Consider the following 25,007-nt stretch of genomic DNA (forward strand, 5'->3'; position numbering starts at 1 on the left):
TTAAAAAATATTTATTTATTTATTTATTTTGGCTGTGCCGGGTCTTAGTTGCAGCATGTGGGCTCGGGCTTCTTAGTTGCGGCATGCAGACTCTTAGTTGCGGCATGCAGTATCTAGTTCCCCGACCAGGGATTGAACCCAGGCCCCCTGCCTTGGGAGCATGGAGTCTTACCCACTGGACCACCAGGGAAGTTCCCCACCTGTTGTTTTGAGGGGATTTGAAAGCCTCTCCAGAGAGAGCTGAGCCTCTATGGGGTGTGTGTGTGTCTGTGTGTGTGTGTGTGTGTGTGTGTGCGCGCGTGCATTGGGGAGGCAGCGGGCGGCATATGCTCCTTTAGACCAGGTGGTACAGGGTCTCATTCTAGTCAACAACTCCCAGACATGCTCTGTGGTGCTTAGTGTCCTCCAAGGGACTTTCTGACCCCAGGATTCCAATATTCTGTGACAATACCTATGACTCATTCATCATTTACAGAGCAAACAAACTTCAACGGAGCAGCTGCTATGAACCAGGCATTGTGCTAGGTGAAAGGGATACATGAATGAGTAGCTCCTTACCAGGAGTGGTGGTACATCATTTTACGTTGTCTTCTGATGGAAGGAAGCGAGAAAGGACCCAACAGTAAACAGCTCCCAGGATGATAAATGGCTGTATTTACTGTTTCCAAGGGACTTTCAGTGAGACCTTGGTCTTTCAGCTGCTTCATGCAAACAACTCCCCAACCCTGGTCAGTCTGTTGCCCTTCTCTGCCCAGGGCACAGTAGAGAGAGTGCTGGAGGGCTTCCCAGAGCCAGGGCCCAATGAAAACTTGCAGATGGGGAAGAACTGGAGGTCTCTTTCCTCCTGGAAAGAAAAGTGAACAGCTGTCTTCATTTGACAACCCAAGACCCTTTTCCTTGCCTCTGGGTTTCTCCTCCTCCCCATGCAATCTCTGACCCCATAATTGATAGAATTTGTGGGAATATCTCTGACAGTTTAGCAGGACTTGGGATCTAGCAGCGTTCACTGACCCGCCACCATCTGAATCACTCTCCTCTAAAACGAACAAAATGTGTCACCACGCCTGTGTATGTTCAATAAGAACATTTTCTCTCCTGACACACTTCAGAAACAAGGTTTCCCATCCCTCCCAGGAGCCTGTGTTCCTGTGGTTCTCCCTCCTCCCTCTCTCTAAAACTCAGAACCCGCAGAATCCCTCCCAGTGGCCAAGCGGAGGCAGAGGGGATTGGTAGCGTCTGAGGTCAGGGACGCGGGACGCGGCCCCCAGTGTCGAGGCGATTGCTCTAAGAACGTTCGGGGTGCAGTGGTCCTCCGTCCCCCACGTCCCTACCAGGGCACCTCTGGAGTCTTGAAACCGCGGGGGGTGGGCGCATCCCCTAATTCCATTTGTGATCTCCGCCTGCCAGCGTGACCTCCACCCCGGGTGCGCGGAGACCGAGCCCACAAAGCCTCCGGTGGCTGGGTGGAACCAGGAGCCACCGGGAAGCTACGCGCACGCCCCGGGTCCGTGGAGCAGATGCCCACTCCGCCTCGGCATTGGTCGCAGGGGCGCCCCACGCCACGCGCCAGGAGCGCGCCTGCGAGCTGAGGCCCCTGCTCCCAACTGTGGGAAGCCGCTGGGACGCGCGCCCGGCAGGGGTCCACACCTAGAGCCGCGAGCGCGCGCAAGTGCAGGCGGCGGGGTCTGCCCCGCGCGGCACTCGGACTCGGACTCCAAGGTCGCTGGGACTCCAGTGGGCGAACGGAGGCCGAGGCTGTTGGCTGGTCGGGGCCGTGACACACCGGCCCCGGGTGAGGGGATAGCTCCCATCTGCCACAGCTGCTTTTCTCGCGGCCTCGGGTCGAACCCATAGGACGGACAGCTTGGGCTTCTACTGCAAGCGGCGTCCGCACCGCCGGGTCTCATTCCCGCTTGCGCTGCGGTCTTGGGGACACGATGGGGGGGAGAGGTGGCATCAGAAGCCCCAGAACGCAGGGGCTCGGGAAGGACGTCGGCTTGCCCCGCCCCCCTTCCCTCCACCACGTTTATTGGGCGTTAACTAAATGCTAGGCGGAGGACACTAGTAGCTTCCAGGATGGCGGGGGGAGGGGCGGGGACTCACAAATAATAACAGTACAGCGTGGTTGGTGCCGCCGTAGGGGAAGCCTAGGTGCTCCCAAACCCGAGTGGGAAGGGGCAATCAGGGAAGGCTTCCTGGAGGAGGTGGCCTTTGAGCGCTGAAGGGTGAAGAGGAATTCTCCAGGGAAAAATCGGTGGAGATAGACAAGTGCATTCCAGGAGAGGTGAATGTGTTTATGGCTGAGCAAGATGTGGTCTCCACGTGAACTTAGCGAAGCAGGGTCATCGACAGCTAAAAGAGAGAGAGAGAAAAAAAGTGATATTCTGAAGACGGTTATCAAGGCAGTCAGTCATCATGAAACAGATCAGAACTTGGTTGGACTTCTTTACACTTATTTTCCGGTTTGGTACTGTTTTTAATTTTTTTTTTTTTTTTTTTTTTCGGTACGCGGGCCTCTCACTGTTGTGGCCCCTCCCGTTGCTGAGCACAGGCTCCGGACGCGCAGGCTCAGTGGCCATGGCTCACGGGCCCAGCCGCTCTGCGGCATGTGGGATCCTCCCGGATCTGGGCACGAACCCGTGTCCCCTGCATCCGCAGGCGGACTCCCAACCACCGCGCCACCAGGGAAGCCCTGTTTTTAATGTTTTAATTACTCTCCGTGGTGGGGGGGAGATCAGGCCTCACAATCTTTCTAAGCCCGCTGGGGCAGTGGCGAGGTGGAGGCCTTCAGAGCCACTGAGGACTGGGAGTGGGAGGATGCTTTCAGACTGACCATCAGTAAAGAGGGAGTGTGTTGGGGGCTGGAGAGAATAGCAGCAGCAAATTTGGACCAAAAGGCAGCTGTCTTTCTCTGGACGGTTCTCCAGGCCAGCCCCAGCGCCCACTGGAACCTCGATGTGGAGACTGAGTTTCTTGACCCCCAAGGTGGAGGCTGCCGGTTCTCCTGTGACTTCCCACCCCTATTTCACCACACTGCCCCTTGCATCCCAACCCCTGCCAGTCTGCCCCAACAGTCTCTCCTGCGAGGCCTAGTGGCCTCTACTCTCACTGACAACAGCATTTATCGAACCCTTATTGAGGAACCCCCCCCCCCACCCGCCGAACAGATCTTATATTAAAGATGGGGAACTTGGGCTCAGAAGAGTTAACCAGCTCAGCCCTAGGTAGTTAAGTGGCGGAGCTGGGATATGAACCCTGCACTGAGCCCGCTTGCCTTGTGGCTTTTAGGCCCTCCCTCTGGTCCAGGGCACAGTCTGGAAGCCCTAGACGTGCCTGTGCTCCACTGGCTAAGCCCCTATTCAGGGCCAAGAAACTCTGGCACTGGGGCTGGCCTGGGGAAACTTACAGAGAAGGCAGGCTGCCCCTCTGCCCCCCAACCCCCCGCCTTAGTGCTGCTGTTCCCTCCAACCCTCTGACACTCTCCTCCCCAAGGTAATTCAGCTGCCCCTTTGGTCAGGTAAGTTACGCAAAAAAATCTGAGCTGGAGGTCCATGGCTTCCCCATTCCTGGACACCACTACCCAGGACAGCCAAGGAAAGTCAGCTCCTTCGCTCCCCCAGCTCCAGAAAAAGTCGATAGACCCTGCACCCCTCTCGCCTTTGCATCCCTCCACCTGAGGCAGTCACAGCAAGTGGCTGCCTCACAGCAGGGAACCCTGGGAGATAACTGGACTAGGCTGTCCTCTGCTCAGAATCTCTGCTCTCTAGGCTCCCAGGGAGCCCACTGCTTCCAAAAAATCAGGCGGCTGGGGACTTCCCTGGTGGTGCAGCGGTTAAGAATCTGCCTACCAATGCAGGGGACATGGGTTCGACCCCTGGTCCGGGAAGATCCCGCATGCCGCAGAGCAGCTAAGCCCGTGCGCCACAACCATTGAAGCCCTCACGCCTAGAGCCCATGCTCTGCGACAAGAGAAGGCACCGCAATGAAAAGCCCGCGCACAGCAATGAAGACCCAACGCAGCCAAAAATAAATAAATAAATAAATAAGTTAAATAAATAAATAAACAAAAATCAGGCGGCTGGAGTGATAGGGAGCTTAAGAAAACCTCATGAGATGCAGTTGCTGGGTGAGCCCCAGGGACCCACCTCTCCCAACACCAAAGGCAGGCTTGGACTGGCCTTGTACCATTGTGATTGTCACCTCCACCTTCCCATCTCTAAAGGAGAGTTGATCCAGGATCTTGCTTCCTAGCTAACACATGGTCAGAAAGGTTTGAGACACAGCCTCATGCAGTGTTGGTGATGAGCCTTACAGATCTCCCCAGCTTGGGCCGTGAGGGAAGGGTATCAGTATTTCCCCCATAGCCACACTCACAGCCCCTGGGTTCCCCCTTCACACTCATGACAGGCTGAAAACAGGTTAACAAAGGAATTGTGGCTTAGCCAACTGAAAGCTGGAAGGACCAGACTCTCCCCAGTGTTAGGCAGTGTATCAGGGGCCCACCTAGTTCTGTTAAAGCTTGGTGATATTATATCTTCCAAAGTAGGAAGTAAACCAGGCCAGTTGGAGGCTGCCTTGGCTCTAGACAACTACTGTCTCAGAGGCTTCTTGGGGAACCAGGTGGCTGAAGACTTGACAACAGCCACTTTCACTTTGGGGGTGCAGGGCTAAGAGTAGGGGAAGGAGAGAAACCAAGTGAGAGACTCTCTTGGACTTTTAAAGCATGACTTTGAGCGTTGCCACTCAGGATGCAGTCCTTGGACTAAATCTGATTCCCTTGTTAAAACAGGGCATAAAGTTTATTTACAAGTATCTGTACAGTTTGAGTGACAGGTCAGGACTTCACAGAAACAAAGAAAACAAAAGCATTCTTTTTGAAGGGAAGTTGCAGGCAGTAGACTTTCCCTGCACCTGTCAGAAGCAAGACAAACAGACCTATACATCATGAGCTAGGCATATGGACATTGGCCTTTTTGCTTCTCGGAAGGAAGTGAAAAATGTAGAAAGCAGCCTTAGGTGCCGCACCCTTCAATACTGAAACCACATGGTGGGGTCGGGGTGGAGCAGTGGGGCTGCTGCTGCGATTCCCCAGCACAAGAAATACCCTGAACCACCAAGAAGCCCAGCTGGTGGGATAAAGCCAATGCCTGGACCAGATCTCAGTTCAGAGGCCCTCCCTCAGCTGAGACTGCAGACAAGTCCTCAGTCTTGACTCCAATCACCAAGTAGGCTACTCAGGTGACAAGTTAACATTTGGTTTTCTTTGGTTGGCTTTGCTCCCTGCTGTGTTTTGGTGCCTCAGAATGCAAGTTTCATTAGCTGCATATGGGGAGGTAGTGGCAAAATGGCTACAGTGTGATGTAGTTTTAATAAAAATTTTATTACACAGCCATAATGTAACCGACACTTCTCCAAATCCAAATGATACTAAATACAGATCTACATGGTGGATCAGAATGACTCCAGCAAATTATATGGATTCTATAATTTCATGTCTTTTAAAACCAGAAAGAAAAAAAAGTCCAAGTTTGTCACTATAGGAGAGGTCCCAGCAGCTTCCAGGACTCTGCTGGAGTCCAGGCAATGTTTAACAGTCTGTGATTCCACATTTACACAATAGTCTATAAAGAGTTTCGGTCAATGGACTATTCAAGTATATATGATTTTAATGAGTCCATCACCACTCCTTTGCCCAACCAAACTGTGTCACAGCCACCACATAGCTGTGTTACAGTCATATTTATCAATTTTACAGACACAATTCTTTTTAAAAACCATCGATTGCTGCTTTTTTCTTTTTTTTAAATAAAAAAAGTATAAACTAAGTTAAAGCAACACTGAGGCTCTACTAAACCCTGAAGAGTTACCAAGTTCATTTTTATGTTTAAAAACAACTCCATGATTTCCCATCATCCCACTTTCTTATAGAAAGTAGGGTGAAGAAATACAAAGCGGGGCTTTGAGATGCCTCTCCCTCTTGTGGGAATCAGCAGCTCTCAGCTGTTCCTTTATCTTAGTTCTTGTTTTATATAGTCAGCTGTACTTTGTTCTGAAAAGATCTGTTAAATGCCACTTTTATTTACACTTGGAGCTTTACACCTGAGAATGATTATCAAGCAGTCAGCTTATCTCTTTGCAAACATTTCATAAAGACATACATACTTCTTTGCTGGCTTCACCCTAGCTGCACAACAATATATATGCTTACCATATATATATGTATACACACACACAAAACTGCACATGCTTGTAACATTTGCAACCTAAATCTTTGTGTTCGTTCTCTCCACATTCATGTTGAATACTTTCTCTTAAAAAAACAGAACAAAATATTATTCTTGCTGAAATGGCAAAACAGAATCACTAAGAAGAGACAAGTGCATGGGGTGGGGAATAGACACACTCTACATTCAGCCAGGAAGCTGTGGGCTATACACATGGGCTGAGCAAGACACCTGCACTGCCCTCCCTGGTACCTGGCTGTGGGCTTCCCTCCCACCTGCCAGGACACAGCCGACAGGGCGGGGGCCAAACTGGGGAGATTTCTCCAAGGTGGGGAGGTGATGGGGAAGAGGAGGTGGGGGAGGGGAAGTTACACAGCTACAGCAGTCAGGCCTGTTTAGTAAGAAGAATCACATTTAATGAGTTTCTTTCTTGCAGTTTCAGATGCTCAAGTACAGCTGAAAAAAATCTGAAACAGCTATAGACCCATGACAGACTGATACAAAGAGTACTGCATTTTTAAAAAATGATAAAAAAATCCACACACTTACAGACACATACACACATACACACTCTCTCTCAAATAGACCCCCCTCCCTCCCCACAAATGTACACTTTTTGGAAACTAAACTGGTTTTGAAAACCCTTCTTCCGCAGAGATGGGAAGAAGAGAAAGATGAGGAGAGAGGAAGGAGGACTGCAGGTGCCCAGTCCCCACTCCCTCCAGAGGGTCAGGTGCCAAATGTTCAATGGTTGGGTCCAAGGCAGTCCATAGAGGAGGCTGCCCAGTGCTGCTGCTATCACCGCCAGGGGCTCCAGCAAGAATCCCAGCTCCACGGTAACACTGAATGCGTGCAGAGTGGCCAATGAACTGTGCTGGTTTAAAAAAAAAAAAAAAAAAGGCAAACACAAATCTAAAGACATGGATAAAGCCCAAGAGAGCCCAGGTTCACACTGGGTGGGGCCTGGGGGTTGGTGGGAGATGTTGCAGACAAGGGAAGTCTATACAGCAAATGGTTTATATTACAGATGACTGGCAGCTTAGAGTCTCTTCCCAGTTCTACTGCTGCTCCAGCCCAGTGAGGGCAAATCAAAGGAAAAGAGGAAAGGTGGGACACCGTGATGGGGCATGCAGGGTCAGAAGCAGCAGGCTGGGTGCGCTCAAATAAGCCCTCGTCGTTTTTTGTAGTCTTCCAAGTTCAGAGATCTCCTTGGAGCTCCATCCTTGGCTGGCGGAGCCTTGGAGGTGATGGCCAAAGCCTTTGACTCTATGGGAAAGAAGAGGCAAATCGGCATCTGAGGTCCTTTGGTCTTGTGTTTCACTCCTTCAGGTAGCCTTCCTTACTGTCCCTGTTCCTTCTCAAAACAGACCTGCAGCCTGTCTTACTCTGGTCTCCATAAATACTGGTAAGCCAACACCCCCATTTCTTCCCTAAAATCAGGCCTCCTTGCTGGCTGAGAGCCATGGAGCCACGTGGTCCTTGCTCATCACCAATCTGCACCTTCACCTACCTGAGCTGGGAACTTGTAAATCAATCTTCACATCGAAATCATGTACTTTGAACAAGTCTTCTGAGAGGTCACTGGCTGACTTAGAATTCAAATCTTTATCCTTTCCCTGACCCTGCAATGTGAAGAGAAAAAGTAATTACAAAAGTGTAAATGCAAGTGGACTTCAAGAAGCAGCAACCACTAATGGTAAAGGCTCCTGCTCAAGTTCATTAGATCTTCCTACTAAGGCCCTTTTCTGATTCCTTCTCTCAGAGGGAGGACAGGAGAGGCCACAAAGAGGTTTCTTTTCTGAGCCTAAAAGAGGAGAGGGAAGGGAAGGCTCATGTCTGTGGTGTGAGAGAGAAAGGGTGGGCTTAAGACAACAAGCCACCTCTGACCCAAGATTTTAGGAATTCCTGGAACAGTTTGGGCTCCTCAGGAAAAGGCAGAAAATGGCTTCTAAACGGGCAGTTTCTCTTGGTTTAACATTTTAGTTTTCAAAGAGCTTTCACTTTTACAACTGCCTCATCCTTACACGTCAACTACTCCTTCTAATTGTCCTATGAGTTAAATAAGCAGGGTATATAATATTACCCCCACTTTACGTATGAGAAAATGTGGATTAGAGGGCTAGAGGTCAGTTGCCTAAAGCCATAGTCAAGGCCTTCATTAAATGTAGTGGTGTTGGGTTTAGAATTTAGGTCATCTGACCAGAATTCAGTAGTTGTTTATTACATTTGTAAATAATGAGGGTGGAGAAAGGACTGCAAGTGGGACGCCGTGTTCCTCCAGGTGGGGATAATCAAACCCGACCCACGAAGTGCCTGCTCTGGTGTCTAGACGAGCGGCCAAGCTCCAGTAGTACACTTGCCTTGCTCATTTCCTTTGGAGCATCTGGTAACACTCCAGAACCGTATTTTGCGTTCAGCTGGGCCAATATGGCAGCTTGAACAGCCGGGTCTCTGGACTGAGAGAGAATGCAAGTTATTTTAGAGATTGTTCAACACTCACACAGTCCTACCACCAGCTTCTGTCCCCCCCGCTACCACCACCAACATCACAGGCACCACAGTGGGCCCATCAGCAGATCAGTGGGGTTTTCCTCCAGGCTGCAAAAAGGGGCAATTAAAAGCTTTGAAGCCCAGACCAGACGGGCCCTAGCTAGGTGCTTCAGCCTACACATTCCTCACCTCTGCTGCACTGGTAAACCTGCCCTGGCATAGGCGGTTAGTCCATAGGTTTCTACAAATCCATGCCAGGTTTTCACTACCTGTATGTCCTACAGTAAGATAAAAAAAAGGAAGTATCCAGACCCAAGAGTTTGAGGCAAGCAAATCCCACTAAGACAACATTATTTTTAACTTCTTTATTAATCTCCTAATGGAATTCATTTTATGCCCCAGAATCTAGGTCCTGACTAAAAACGTCCTCTTTAGGCACTCACATTAGAAACGATGGTAGGTTTACACTGTCGCCTGGTAAAAGGATCCATCTGTTGGTTTTTCATGTTGTGACTTTCAGCCTGAAACAGAGAGCATGTATTACAGAACTGTTATCTCCTGCCCCCTGCCTCTCATTCATCATAAGCTTACATATAAATAAGTCTGCAAGGTCCTGAAAAAAGTCAAAGGCTGTCTTATCATCCTTTTCCCTTTAAGAACACCAGAGTAGATTACGGGGGCAACAACCAAAAGAAAAAGACTGGAAATTGATAAAAATGAATACGCATGGGGTAGAATCTAAAGATGGGGAAGGAAAAGACAGGGCAGAAGACTGCTGCTTTTTATTATAAATTAATAACTTATGTGGTTGTAAGTATGCCTACAGAGAAACTATGTGTATGTTAAGTGTACACGTTACTTCAATAATTGGAAGCAAAACTCAAGCAAGATACAGAAAAGATTACATATTGTTTTATTAATTAAAATTATTTTCAGTGATCCAGATAAAGTTGTCTTACTCACCACAAGGGCCTTCTCAGACTCCACAATGTTCCACTCCCGGTTCCGCTGGTTGATGTAACTGTGGGGTGAGTAAGAGGCATGAGTCAGTGGGCTGTGAAAGGAGGGAGGGGACCACTGAGTCCTCACCCCGGAGATACGTGGAGCCACTGGAGCACAGTGCGTACAAGGCCACAGGCTCGCCTGATAATTGTGGACCAAGGATCTGTAACACACCTGATAGCAGATATGTTCTTGGTCCGCTGGCGGTCCAGGGCCTCTGCTCGTTCCTCCAGCTCGTTCAGCTGGTCTTGGATTTGTTTGGCCTTGTCCTGATCCCCCAGGTCCTCGGCCATGGCCTGCACATAGAGAGACATGTAAGATTTTGGCTATGACTGGCTCTATATTAAGTGTCCCATTACTTCCAGCACAGGCAAGATACCTCACATGATGAACAAATGACAGGAGGTGTGAAAGGGTACTGAAAACAAACACTGTAGAACCCAGGCCCCACATGGCTAACTCAGCCTAACAAGGTTCACCCCACCCTGATGTGAAGAATGGAAAACCACCCACTGCAGCTGGGCTTGGCAATATCATTCGTCTGATCAGACCCAGTGCTGATACTACCCTGGGGTCTATCTTATTACACATGAAAATAAAGTGACTAGAAAGTGAGGAAAATGGAACAAGCAAGATCAGTTTCAATTTATAGAAAGGAAAAGAGCCAAAGGATGCTGCCCAGGTGCCAAGAAAGCACTGTTGCTTACATTTGAGCCCAGCATTTTCTCCCAATCCTGCCACTACTAACTTGACAGACGGTGAACAAGTTTGATTTCCACATCTCCTTACAGAACAGGGAGAGAGGTTCAACCACAAGTCCTCACCTTTTCCTTTAGGAGCTGCGTTTTCTTCATAGCATAGTTGGGTGGAGCTTTCCTGAATCTTTCTTTCTCTTTTACAATCTGTACCAGAGAGGAGATACCAGCAGTGAGGTATTTCTAAACTAGTTTTGTAGGCAAGATAGGTGAGCCCATTTTGGAGGTAAGCAGCTAGTTAAACGGGGGCTGCTCTTCCTATAGCAGTGCCATGCCCCACAGAAAGAGCGAGTTCATTTCAAGGGATACTATGCTGCTTCTGGGGTCACGGAGATTCTTCTGGGATAGTGAGAAGAAACATGCACCAATAAACAGCAGCAGCCCAAGGACCTTGTATTGTCAGGCTAGCCACTGTCCAAGCGAACAGAGATCAAAGAATTTTACCAAAATGTTTTGGAAAAAGAAAACTCTTCAAGGACCAAGCCTAGAAGAAGAATACAGATCCCTGAACCCTGAATACACTTCCTTAGTCTATGACTTCAAGTGAGAATGTATGGAGAAAATCTTGATGAACTATAAATAATAAGGTAGCGATATTAGTATTCCCTCTTCCTCATGCAACAGTAGCAGAGCCAAAAATGTCAAGATACAGGAAAGAAAAGAAAGGCATGATCTTCTCTAACACTGGTTCTTGATGAGCCTCCGGACTCTGGGGTACCAGGTTTCTTACCTCTTCAATGTCCTGGTCATTGAATTTATAATTAAGAGCTTCTTTAATAGATAATTCCTTCTTATTGATTTCATCTAGAGTGGGCAACTGCATGCCAGCAGAGAACATCTGGACCAAAACATGATAAAAGGTTATTTATGATAAAGGGTTTTGGAAAGAGGCTCTCGCAGTGTTTTCATCAACAACTGCTAGGGAGGTGCTGTCTGTCTACTTACCGCTTCTTTCCACTTCATGAATTCGCTTTCAGTGAACTCTTGGTTTGAGACAAACTCTAGGCGGAACACTCGCTGGTCACTGCCATGCCTACACAAAAAAGCGCAGCTTCAGGAATGGGTATGTTGACTGCAGCGCCAGAAGAGCAACCCCACCAGACTGTACACCACCTGTCTCTGCGGGTTTCCATCCTAGCTACCCTTTAGAATCATCTAGGAATATTTGCAAAACTTCTAGTGCCAAAGCACCACTCTAGATCAACTGAATCAGAATCTCTGGGAGTAGGAACCAGGCACTGAAATTGCACACACAAAAAACCCCTCCCAGGTTGTTCTAACGGGCAGCAGGGATTAACAATCAAAGTGAGCCCTGGAAACAAGTGGATCTGGCCAGTGCTTCAAAAGTCCATTTACAATAAAATCCATCACAGTCAACTGGCATCAAGAATATGAAATATTTCATAGATATCTGAATGACAAGGAAGCTCTATCCCTAGAGAGAAAGAAACACTGCCGTTCTACTGATTCCTGTGCTGGCCATGTGAGTCAGTGCCATCCTCCCAGAGATGGTCACTCTCAGCACGTCATGGCTGCTGCCCACCCCAACTGGCTCTTTTCAAACAGTCCAGGAGAAATGATGGGAATGGGAGAAGGGAACAGAGAGACCAGAGAGGCCAAATAAGGCCATGGCAGAGCCTTGTCTATGACCCACTATTTGCAGTCACCTGGCAAGCTACTTCTATTCCTTCCCATATAGGGCCTTTAGAATTTTCAGGCTCCAGGAGGATAGGGATTTGTGTGTGTATTTTGTTCTCACTTCTATCCTGATGCCTAGAACTGTGGCATGTAGCCAGCATTCAGTCAACATCATGTTACTGAAGCAGAAACCAAGTCCAAAAAGGTAAACTGGCTTGTGAAAGATCAAGTTAGTTAGTGATGGAGCCAGGACCAGAAGCAGGCCTCCTGACCATGCTCACCGAGGAATGCCTGCAGGACTCTGGGAGGAGGGGGTCTCGCAATCTGACATTTTCCTTCTATGTGTCCCACCACTCCATATCCCTGACTTCCCCCTATGAGAGAGATATATCCTACTTTCCCTATAGGCAAAGGCAGAATAAAGTTTCCCTCCAAGTCCCCTGCGGGGATAACACAAACAGTATTACTGTAACAAGAAACATCACACTGGGAGTGAATAACAGCCCCAAGAGGCAGTGCCTGTTTGCAGCGGGAGCAGAAGCTGCCACGGAAGCACCTCTCCTACCGTAGTTGTAGCCCTTTGTTGGTTCTGGTGCCACCAAGCTGGTAAACTTTGGCGGTTTCCACTACACCCGTGATCTCAGCAACCTAAGTGAGGACAGAGACACCAATCGCAACAGACTCTTTCACAGCTCTCCACCCCACCCTCTGGCTCCATGTGCATGAGTGACCCTGCACTGAGAGAAGCCCACAGCTGCCAGGTGTTCTGGGCACCCTTCTCGGGCTTAGAACTCAGACGGCCAGGCACCTGTGCCCAGAGTTAAGCAAGTGCCAGGCGAGGCGGCAGTTAGCCTGGTAGGGCGTTGGAAGCTTCCCCTCCAACTTAATTCTACCTTACTAAGGGGTGCACCTGGATATCAGAGGTCAGTTTTATCAATCAAGTGTGAAGACCATGAGGTCTGTTTCTGTTGCCAAGGTTTCTGGGACATGGCATGGCCCCTGGTCCTCACAGAAGGAGGCAAAACACATGTTAAAACCAAACAACCCAGAACAAAACAAACAAAAACAAAAAGAAAAAAAATCAAACAGCTATGTTCTAGTCATCTAGACCATAGTAGCAGAGCTGGAACTCACAAAATAATATCTATTAGGTTGGAGGGTTTTCTTAAAAAAAAATAAATTTATTTATTTATTTTTGGCTGTATCCGGTCTTTGTTGCTGTGTGCGGTCTTTTCCTAGTTGCAGCGAGTGGGGTCTACTCTTCGTTGAGGTGCAAGGGCTTCTCACTGCGATGGCTTCTCTTTGTTGCAGAGCATGGGCTTCAGTAGTTGTGGTGGTGCACAGGCTTAGCTGCTCCGCAGCATGTGGGATCTTCCCGGACTAGGGCTCAAACCCGTGTCCCCTCCATTGGCAGGCAGATTCTCTCTCTTTTTTAAAAAAATAATTAATTAATTTTTGGCTGCATTGGGTCTTCGTTGCTGCACATGGGCTTTTCTCTAGTTGCGGGCTACTCTTCATTGTGGTGAGCAGGCTTCTCACTGCGGTGGCTTCTCTTGTAGTGGAGCACGGGCTCTAGGCGCACGGGCTTCTGTAGTTGTGGCTTGCAGGCTCTAGAGTGCAAGCTCAGTAGTTGCGGCACACGGGCTTCGTTGCTCCATGGCATGCGGAATCTTCCCGGACCAGGGCTCGAACCTGCGTCCCCTGTGCTGGCAGGCTGATTCTTAACCACTGTGCCACCAGGGAAGTCCCTGTTTGTCATTTTTCAAACCTCAATATAACTCCCTGTTCCAGAAGTCACTTAGTATGTAACATGGAAATTTTTCATTTATTTATTTTTCAAAGGAACAAATCTTCCAGATTACATAACTCTTGAAAAATACTTCATAAGTGTCTGCCTTCGTGCATCTACATGGAAGGAGGATAGAGAAAATTGTTCTAAATCTAAACCCTTGGGCTCCAAGTACTCCTCCTGGCAGGAGGTCACAATAGATCTCTGGTTGGCTCAGACAGTCACTGTTCTAAGGGCATCTCAATTAGAGTCTATTTTCCCATCAAATGGGAAAAGTGACAGATTTGTTCAGTAGTTCCTACTCCTAGCTAAGAATCATTATATTTAAAACATGGACAATTGTCCAAGGAAAGAAATACTAACCCGGTAAACTGGTTTGCTGTTGTGGTTTCCAATGCCAATCCGTACAAAACATCCTGTGACAGTTTTAGCAAAGAAGGGCATGTGACACCAACGTTCCAGCTTATGCCGTGATAATCGAACCCGATTCAGTTCCTCCGGTAAGGAGACCGGTTGTGATTTTGGAGGGATCTCTTCTTTCCTGTGAGGAACAAAGGACACTGGGAAAAATGTGCATCATAAAAACAGATCAAGGTAAATAAATAATACCAACTTCTTAAAACTTAACCGAAGTATGTGTGATTTCACACAGTAGGAAACATAAATGAAGCAACAGGAAAGTGGGAATAGAATCCTATTCCTAACCAATAGTGTGAACTGTCTGAAAAGAGGCTGCCATCCCAGATAACCTATCAGACTAGGAAAACTAATGGAAGCTCCTGGCCAATCTGAGGGTGACATGAAGGCAGCTCCTACCCACCTGGCCCTGATGAAATGTTCAGGGGTACAGGTTAAGAGCCAACAGCAGAAGTATACGTTTGGGCTGATGTGCTGCGGAACCCAGCTCGGCAATTCAGGGTACAGAACCAAACCAAAGTTCGTCACCCGAACAGGGGAAATTTGGAAACTACACTAAGCCTTTCCCCAAAGAACCCACCTATCCTGACTACTAGACCAAAATGTACACAGCTTACTCCTCTTCTTCATCAGATGACGATGTTCGAGATGAGCGGTCTGACTTTTCACTGGACTTGTCATCTTCCTCCTCCTCCTCATCGTCAGAGTACACCTCACTGGTTTTTAATGGCTGTTTCTTGGCGAGGAGCTCAGCTTAAAAAAAGAGTAAATGTTTACCTAGATTCTCTCAATAAGAAGCTGAAACATCTTTCATCCCTGAAAAAGAACTGGAACATGGAAAAGGACTCAATAGACAGCTCCATCCTCTCTGGCATGGTTTGTGATTACTTGTGTTAACAAGTGCGTTAACCAGGAAGTTTAAGTCACACCAAATGTCAAGCCGCAGGAGACAAAAAAAAGGTCTGGAAGACTGTCACTAAGTGGGCAAAAAGGGTCACCAACTCTACTGACAGTTGTCTTTTATTTCTCTCAAGGCACTTGAAGATTGGCAGGAAAATTGGGGAAAAACTTAAGATGTCTTCAGAGAGTCTTTCAGGAAAAACTTACTTTGAGTTTACAGTACTATTTGTAATAGCAGGAGACTGAAAACAACCCAAATGTCCACAAAGGGGAGTGGCTGAATCACCTCTAGCACATCCACCCAATGAACTACGCTGCAGCTGTAAAAAAGGAAAGAGCCGAGCCCTACGCTGCATCCTGAGTCAGAAAATGTTTTAAATGAACACATAAATATTTTTAGGATAGGCTTTATATGGTCACTGTATCAACTACTCAACTTTGCTACTGTAGACAGAAAGTAGTCACAATTATGAAAAAATGGGCATCATTGTATTCCAATAAAATTATTTACAAAAACAGGTAGTCTACTAACCATTGCTCCACATAAAAACTAAGGAGTTATCTTTAGAATATATGGTTAAGTGAAAAAAGCAAGGTAGAGAGAAGTGTGTATAATGCACTAACATTAATCTAAGATGGAAGGTGAATCTGTCCTTTTGTTTAAAAAATAAAAAGGAAGGATTTAAAAATTTTTTTTAAGTGGTCGTCTACTATGGGAGGGAGGCAAGGGGTGAAAGAGGCGGCTATAGATGCTAAATTTCTCTGAATATACCTTGCTTAGTAGATTTGATTTTGTAACCTTGCATCGTATATAATTGTAGAACAGAACAATAAGTCATCTCTACAGATCACAAGCAATATAAAACAAAGTACTCATTTGATGGCACAACCACACAAAAAACAACTATAACAAGTGTTTTGTGTTGTTTTTTTTTTTTGACTGTGGGGCTTGCAAGATCTCATTCCCCTGGTCAGGGATTGAACCCAGGCCACGGCAGTTAATGCGCTGAATCCTAACCACTAGACAATCAGGGAACTCCCAACAAGTGACTTTAAAACATAGTCATTCAAAAGACAGACATACAGACCAATGAAATAGAGAGCCCAGAAATAAACCCTTGCATATATGGTCAGATGATTTCCAACGAGGGTGTCAAGACCAATCAATAGGGAAATGACAGTCATTTCAAAAACTTGTGCTGGGGTGGGGGGACTCCCTTGTGGCGCAGTGGTTAAGAATCTGCCTGCCAATGCAGGGGACATGGGTTCAATCCCTGGTCCGGGAAGATCCCACATGCTGTGGAGCAACTAAGCCCGTGCGCCACAACTACCGAGCCTGTGGCTCTAGAGCCTGTAAGCCACAACTACTGAGCCTGCGTGTCACAACTACTAAAGCCCGCGCACCTAGAGCCCGTGCTCCGCAACAAGTGAAGCCATCGCAATGAAGAGTAGCCCCCGCTCGCCACAACTAGAGAAAGCCTGCACACAGCAACAAAGACCCAGTGCAGCCAAAAATAAATAAATTTATAAAAAACAAAAGAAAAACAAAAAACAAACTTGTGCTGTGGTACGTCCCTGGTGGTCCAGTGCTATGACTCCGTGCTCCCAATGCAGGGACCCCGGGTTTGATCCCTGGTCAGGGAACTAGATCCCACATGCCTCAAATAAGAAGTCTGCATGCCACAACTAAAGATCTCTCATGCCGCAACGAAGATACTGCACATGGCAACGAAGATCCTGTGTGCCGCAACTAAGACCCAATGCAGCCAAATAAATAAATAAATATTAAAAAACAAAACAAACAAACAAAAAACCAAAAAAACCCCAAAACAAACTTGTGCTGGGAAAACTGGATATCCCACATGCCAAAAAAAAAAAAAAAGTGGACTCTAACATTACACCGTATACAAAAATTAACTCAAATGGATCAAAGATCTTTTTTTTTCTTTTCTTTTGGTTGCGCCAGGTCTTAGTTGTGGCACATGGGATCTTCATTGCCACGTGCAGGATCTTCGTTGCGGCATACAGGATCTAGTTCCCTGACCAGGGATCAAATCCGGGTCCCCAACATTGGGAGCGCAGAGTCTTAACTACTGGACCACCAGGGAAGTCCCTGGATCAAAGACCTAAATGTAAGAGCTAAAACTATCAAACTCTTCAAAGGAAACAGGGGAAAGCTTTATGACACTGGATTTAGCAATGATTTCTTGGATGTGACACCAAAAGTACAGGCAACAAAAGAAAAAAAAGTGAAGGTAAATAGTACTTCATCAAAATTAACTTATGCATCAAATGACACTATTAAAGAGTGAACAGACAACCTATAGAATGGGAGAAAATATTTGTAAATCGTGTCTCTGATAAAGAATTAATATTCAAAATAATTTTAAAAGTCTTACAACTCAACAACAACAAGAACCAAAGAACTTGATTAAAACATGGGCAAAGGGGCTTCCCTGGTGGCGCAGTGGTTGAGAGTCCGCCTGCCGATGCAGGGGACACGGGTTCGTGCCCCGGTCCGGGAAGATCCCACATGCCGCCGAGTGGCTGGGCCCGTGAGCCATGGCCTCTGAGCCTGCGCGTCCAGGGTTTGTGCTCCACAGCGGGAGAGGCCACAACAGTGAGAGGCCCGAGTACCACAAAAAAAAAAAAAAAAAAAAAAAAGGACACAGGCTACAACTGCTTGAAGATAAGACAATTTGAGTCTCAACAATAATAATAATAATTGCAATGGAGTAAAAACATAAAGTATGGGGACTTCCCTGGTGGCGCAGTGGTTAAGAATCTGCCTGCCAATGCAGGGCACATGGGTTCAAGCCCTGGCCTGGGAAGATCCCACATGCTGAGGAGCAACTAAGCCCGTGCGCCACAACTACGAAGCCTGTGCTCTAGAGCCTGCGAGCCACTACTACTGAGCCTGCAAGCCACAACTACTGAGCCCGCCGCGCCTAGAGCCCGTGCTCCGCAACAAGAGAAGCCACTGCAATGAGAAGCCCGCGCACTGCAACGAAGAGTAGCCCCTGCTCACCACAACTAGAGAAAGCCCGCACACAGCAAAGAAGACCCGATGCAGCCAAAAATAAAAATAAATTTATAAAAATAAATAAATTTATATTTTAAAAACCCATAAAGTATGTTAAAATCCATGAGTTCACAGGGATATTCAAAATAAACAAATTTCACTGTTTATCTCTGGAGTTTGCCAAGGAACTATCTCATTCTTTTGAAAACTAGTAAATAAAAGGGGGAGGGCTTCCCTGGTGGCACAGCGGAAAAAAAAAAAAAAAAAAAAAAAAAAAAAAAAAAGGGGGGAAAAAAATGGCAAGAATTTACTCTGCCTTTCCTATACAAAATGTCCCTGGTGCTTAACTGAATAGCTGATGAGAAGTTTCTCTTTCCAGAAGCATACTAGATAATAAATGAAGAAAGAACGATAGATTAGAATATCACCATTTTGTGGCTCAAAGACTTAAATATAAGACATGACACCATAAAACCCCTAGAAGAGAACACAGGCAAAACATTCTCTGACATAAATCGTACCAATGTTTTCTTAGGTCAGTATCCCAAGGCAAGAGAAATAAAAGCAGGGACTTCCCTGGTGGTCCAGTGGTTAAAAATCCACCTTCCAGTGCAGGGTATGTGGGTTTGATCCCTGGTCAGGGAACTAAGATCCCACATGCCACCAGGCAATGAAGTCTGCACGCTGCAACTACTGAGCCTACATGCCATAGCTAGAGAGCCTGCGTGCTGCAACTACAGAGCCCACGTGCCACAACCAGAGAGAAGCCCATGCGCCACAACGAAGGATCCTGTGTGCCGCAACTAAGACCTGATGCAGCCAAAAATAAATAAACAAATAAATAATTTTTAGAAAGGGAAGAAATAAAAGCTAAAATAAACACATGGGACCTAATCAGACTTATAAGCTTTTGCACAGCCAAGGAAACCATAAATAAAATGAAAAGACAACCTACAGACTGGGAGAAAATATTTGTTACTATTTTTTAGATGTAGTAATGGTACTGTAGTTATGTTTAAAATAGGAGTCCTTATCTTTTAGAGACACATATTGAAATATTTATGGTTGAAATATGATGATTCTGGGATTTACTTCAAAATAACCCAAAGGAAGAGGGCAGTGTAGATTTAATAAGATTGGCTATGAGTTGTCTGCTGAAGTTGGAGGATGGGTTCATGGAGTTTCATGTAATACTATTCTCTGTATGTGTTTGGAACTGCCTATACTAGAGAGCTAAAAAAGGAGGAAAAATAAAAATTGGCATCAGGAAGTTAAATCATATGATCAAAGACACAAAGTAGCCATCACATTTTCCCCACCTACCTGTTCTGTTCTTCCGTTTTTCTCGCTCTGCTTTTAGCTCCTCCATGGCTTGAGATTTCTTATCTAGTTTCTCATCCCGTTTGGAACGTCGTTCCTTGTTATGGGATGTTACCTGGGAAGGGAAAAATATGTAGGATGGCTCTTTTTACAGCTGATGATAACATTCTCTATACCTAAAAATCATTCAGTTCTCCAATGTGAATCTATATTGGCTGCAGAAATTGAAATTTGCTTAAGAGGAGAGAGCATCCTCTTGTGGACAAAGAGGATAGAGCAGTAAAGTCAGTCCCTGTCTTATCTGCCTAATAAACAGAAAGCCTAAGAAGTATAAGAATAAACACTTTCTGGAAGAACTCCCTAGATCACAGCTAATATATGTTAATACTGTCAACAAAGCTTTTTGTGATAAATGCAGAGATGACTAATTTTCCCAGCTACATTTATTACCAAGTCCAGGATGACATACACCTGAGTAAACATCATAACCAATTCAGCTACCCAGGACAGGAAGTTTACAAACTTTCCCTTAAGGAGTGCTCACACACCAACGAGCTGCTTTTTACATGCAAACTTGAGTAGAATTCCCATGGAGTTAAACAGCACAGCTAATGGCGAAATGATATGTCCAGAGATTAATGAAACCTATAAGACGAAGACAGTACATAAATAGTCTTGCACTAACTGACCTAGGCTGATTAATATAAACCCATCTTTTATAGAAACACACATACACACTCAAAATAGAGGTTTTATTCTTTGGATAACGAGGACTATTGAATCTCCTACCTGAGATTCTTGAATCTGAGTCAGTTTCTTCTTTTCCTGCTCCTCTTCTTGCTTTTTCTTTTTTTCTTTCTTCTCTTTCTTTTTGGCTGTTTTCAGTTTTTTCCTGATTTCAAATCTGTTTAAAATATATTTGTTTGGTTTTTAAGTGGCAATGAAATATTTGTAGACTGATCTCTATTAGATAGGAGAAAGGAATTAAGTGCGGGGAAGGAGTTAATAAATGTTTTGGTTTCCTGTAAGAAACTCCCATATATCTTATAAGTACATTAGAAATATTGAATATAAATACACCAAAAGTACTTGAAAGCATTAAGGTGGAATAGACTTAAAATGAGAGAATACTGAGGATACTGTTGTATCCTGTTGGTAATGCACTGCTCTTCCTCAACTTCACATAATGGAAGAAAATAGTTGATTCTTGGATCAGCTCCAATGGTGTCCCATTAGAAACATAATGAAGCCACAGAGAGCCACTGTCACATTTTTAAGGTGGTCAAGACACAGGCTGTATTTTAAAAACACCACTCTCCATCTTTCTTCATTAGGAAAAATGCCTCCCTCAGCTCCACCCCAGCAAACATGTGAATAAATATGCTATTCTCTTAAACAAATGCAATCTATGCTCTCTCCCTGTAACAAAAAGCAGGCTTTTATGAAACAAAACTATTTTTGTGTGTGTGAATTTAAGGAACTTTATGGAAGGAATAAAGGAATATAATAAATATTAAACTCTTTTCATAACATTCTAAAATAACCCCAATTATGAAATTTTTTACTTAGTTCTTAATAGGGTCAATATACAAAAATTAACTGTATTTCTATATACTTGCAATGAATAATCCAAAAATGAAACAAAGAAAACAATTCCATTTACAATAGCATCCAAAAGAATACAATATTTAGTAATAAATTTAACAAAACAAGTGCTAGTCTTTTACACCCAAAACTAAAGGACTGTTGAAAGAAATTAAATAATACCTAAGTAAGTAGAAAGATATCACATAAATGGATTAAAAGACTTAATATTAGATGGCAATACTTCCAAATTTGATATACAGATTCAACACAATTCCTATAAAAATCCCAGCTGCTTCTTTTGCTGTTGCAGAAATTTATAAGCTGATACTAAAATTCCTATGGGAATGCAGAGGGCCCCATATAGCCAAACAATTTTGAAGAAGAACAAAGGTGGAGGACTTAACACTTCCCAAGTTAAAAATTGACTACATAGCTCCAGTAATCAAAACAGTATGGGGCTTCCTTGGTGGCGCAGTGGTTGAGAATCTGACTGCTAATGCAGGGGACACGGGTTCGAGCCCTAGTCTGGGAGGATCCCACATGCCGCGGAGCAACTAGGCCCGTGAGCCACAACTACTGAGCCTGCGCTCCGCAACAAGAGAGGCCACGATAGTGAGAGGTCCACGCACCACGATGAAGAGTGGCCCCCGCTTGCCACAACTAGAGAAAGCCCTCGCACAGAAATGATGACCCAACACAGCAAAAATAAATAAATTAATTAATAAACTCTTACCCCCAACAACAACAACAAAAAAAGCAAAAACATAGTATGGTACTGGCATACCCATAAACATAATGATCAATGGAACAGAATACAGTCAAAAAATAAATCCATATATCCATGAACAATTGATTTTCAACAATGGTGCCAAGACTGGGGAAAGAACAGTCTCTTCAACAAATGGTACTGGGACAACTGGATAGCTACATGACAAAGAATAAAGTTGGACTCTTACCTCACACCATATACAAAAAATGATCTCAAAATGGATCAATGAGGGAGAGAGGGATAAATTAGGAGGTTGGGATTAACATATACACACTACTATACATAAAATAGATAATCAACAAGGGCCTACTGTATAGTACAGGGAATTCTACTCAATACTCTGTAACAACCTGTATGAGAAAAGAATCTGAAAAAGAATAGATATATGTACATGTATAACTGAATCACTTTGCTGTACACTTGAAACTAACACAACATTGTAAATCAGCTGTATTCCAATATAAAATTTTTTTAAATGGATCAATGATCTAAACATTAAGACCTACAACTATAAAACTCTTACAAGAAAACATCCGGGTAAATACTCATGAACGTGGATTTGGCAAGATTCTTAGATACCAAAAGCTGCAGCAAGAAAAGAAAAAATTTATTGTGCATAAAAATTTTTAAATTTTGTGCATTAAACAATACTTGACAGTGAAAAATACAACCTACAGAATGGGAGAAAATATTTTCAAATCATGTTATCTGATAAGGGTCTAGTAACCAGAATATATAAAGAACTCTTATAACTCAACAACAAAAAGACAAATAACCCAATTAAAAAATGGGCAAAGCACTTGAACAGACATTTCTCCAACAAGGATTTGAAAAGATCCTAAATGTCATTAGTCAACAGGAAAATGCAAATCAAAACCACAATAAGACACTTCACATTCACCAGGATAGCTATTATCAAAAAAAGAAAAAATAACAAGTGTTGGCAAGGATGTGGACAAACTGGAACTCTTATATATTGCTGGTGGGAATGTAAAATGGTACAGCTGTTATGGAAAACAGTTTGGTGGTTTCTCAAAAAGTTAAACATAAAATTACCATATGACTCAGCAATTCCACTCCTATGTATATACACAAAAGAATTGAAAATAGACACTCAAATATTTGTACGTGAATGTTCATAGTAGCACTATTCACAACAGCAAAGATATCAAAACAGATTAATAAATAAAATGTGGTATATACAAATAATGGAATATTATTCAGCCATAAAAAGGAATGAAGTACTGATACATGCTATATGAATGAACTTCAAATATATGTTAAGTGAAAGAAGCCAGACACAAAAGACTACATATTTATGATTCCATTTGTATAAAATGCCCAGAAATAGGCTAGAGACAGAAAGTAAGTTAGTGGCTTCCTAAGGCTAGAAGCAATAGAGGGAACTGAGTACCAATAAGTACAGGGTTTTTTTCTGGGGTGACAATGTTCTGAAATTAATTGTGGTGATGGCTACACAACTTTATGAATATATAAAAAACCACCGAACCACTTTCAACCACTTTCAATGGGTAGATTCTATGGTGTGTAAACTATATCTCAATAAAGTTATTTTTAGAAGTTAATACCTGAGGTGCTGAGAAAACTGGACAGCTACATGTAAAAGAATGAAATTAGAACATTTTCTAACACCATAACCAAAAATAAACTCAAAATGGATTAAAGACCTAAATGTAAGACCAGAAACCATAAAACTCTTAGAGGAAAACACAGGCAGAACACTCTTTGACATAAATTGCAGCAATATTTTTTTGGATGTCTCCTAAAGCAAAGGAAATAAAAGTAAAAATAAACAAATGGGACCTAATTAAACTTAAAAGCTTTTGCATAGCAAAGGAAACCATCAACAAAACAAAAAGACAACCTACTGAATGGGAGAAAATATTTGCAAATGATATGACCAATACATGGTTAATATATAAACAGCTCATACAACCCAACATCAAAAAAACAAACAACCTGATTAAAAAATGGGCAGAAGACCTGAATAGACATTTTTCCAAAGAGGAAATGCAGATGGCCCACAGGCACATGAAAAGATGCTCAACACTGCTAATCATCAGGGAAATGCAAGTCAAAACCACAATGAGATATTACCTCACACCTGTCAGAATGGCCATCATCAAAAAGAACACAAATAACACATGTTGGTGAGAATATAGAGAAAATTAACTGGTGCAGCCACTGTGGAAAAGAGTACAGAGGTTTCTCTAAAAATAGAGACTTCCCTGGTGGTCCAGTGGTAAAGAATCCGCCTTACAATGCAGGGGACGCAGGTTCGATTCCTGGTCAGGGAACTAAGATCCTACATGCCACGGGGCAACTAAGCCTGCACGCCACAACTACTGAGGCTGCACACCTCAACTAGACCCCGTGTGCCGCAAACTACAGAGCCCACGCGCCCTGGAGCCTGCACGCCACTAGAGAGGAGTCCGCACGCCACAATGAAAGATCCAGTGTGCCTCAACGAAGATCCCGCATGCCTCAACTAAGACCCGATGCAGCCAAAAATAAATAAAATAAAATTAATAATAATAATAATAAAAACTAAGAATAGGGACTTCCCTGGTGGTCCAGTGGGTACGACTCTGAGCTCCCAATGCAGGGGGCCTGGGTTCAATTCCTGGTCAGGGAACTAGATCCCACATGCATGCCACAACTAAGAGTTCGCATGCCGCAACTAAACCCCGTGTGCTGCAACTAAGGCCTGGTGCAGCCTAAATAAATAAATAATAAATATTTGCAAATGAAGCAACTGACAAAGGATTAATCTCCAAAATTTACAACTAGCTCATGCAGCTCAATATCAAAAAAAACAAACAACCCAATCCAAAAATGGGCAGAAGACCTAAACAGACATTTCTCCAAAGAAGATATACAGATTGCCAACAGACACATGAAAGGATGCTCAACATCATTAATCATTAGAGAAATGCAAATCAAAACTACAATGAGATATCATCTCACACCAGTCAGATGGCCATGATAAAAAAATCTACAAACAATAAATGCTGGAGAGGGTGTGGAGAAAAGGGAACCCTCTTGCACTGTTGGTGGGAATGTAAATTGATAC

General features: G+C 44.5%; 1 protein-coding gene across 1 annotated transcript in view; it reads right to left on the minus strand.

Moving 5' to 3' along the window:
- Nucleotides 1–4,769: 4,769 nt before the first annotated feature.
- Nucleotides 4,770–25,007, minus strand: part of RTF1 (RTF1 homolog, Paf1/RNA polymerase II complex component) — a 49,972-nt gene continuing 29,734 nt past the window's right edge. The window contains exons 5-18 of the mRNA XM_007111710.4: nt 20,347–20,461; nt 19,561–19,672; nt 14,933–15,068; nt 14,262–14,439; nt 12,675–12,757; nt 11,417–11,504; nt 11,202–11,309; nt 10,541–10,618; nt 9,891–10,012; nt 9,678–9,735; nt 9,158–9,235; nt 8,585–8,680; nt 7,735–7,846; nt 4,770–7,490 (exon numbers count right to left, since the gene is read on the minus strand). Coding sequence (XP_007111772.1) covers nt 7,384–7,490; nt 7,735–7,846; nt 8,585–8,680; nt 9,158–9,235; nt 9,678–9,735; nt 9,891–10,012; nt 10,541–10,618; nt 11,202–11,309; nt 11,417–11,504; nt 12,675–12,757; nt 14,262–14,439; nt 14,933–15,068; nt 19,561–19,672; nt 20,347–20,461 — 1,471 coding nt within the window. The 3' untranslated portion in view covers nt 4,770–7,383. The remainder of the gene's footprint in view (nt 7,491–7,734; nt 7,847–8,584; nt 8,681–9,157; nt 9,236–9,677; nt 9,736–9,890; nt 10,013–10,540; nt 10,619–11,201; nt 11,310–11,416; nt 11,505–12,674; nt 12,758–14,261; nt 14,440–14,932; nt 15,069–19,560; nt 19,673–20,346; nt 20,462–25,007) is intronic.

This window comes from Physeter macrocephalus, chromosome 11 (assembly GCF_002837175.3).
Source record: "Physeter macrocephalus isolate SW-GA chromosome 11, ASM283717v5, whole genome shotgun sequence".
Classification (NCBI taxonomy): domain Eukaryota; kingdom Metazoa; phylum Chordata; class Mammalia; order Artiodactyla; family Physeteridae; genus Physeter; species Physeter macrocephalus.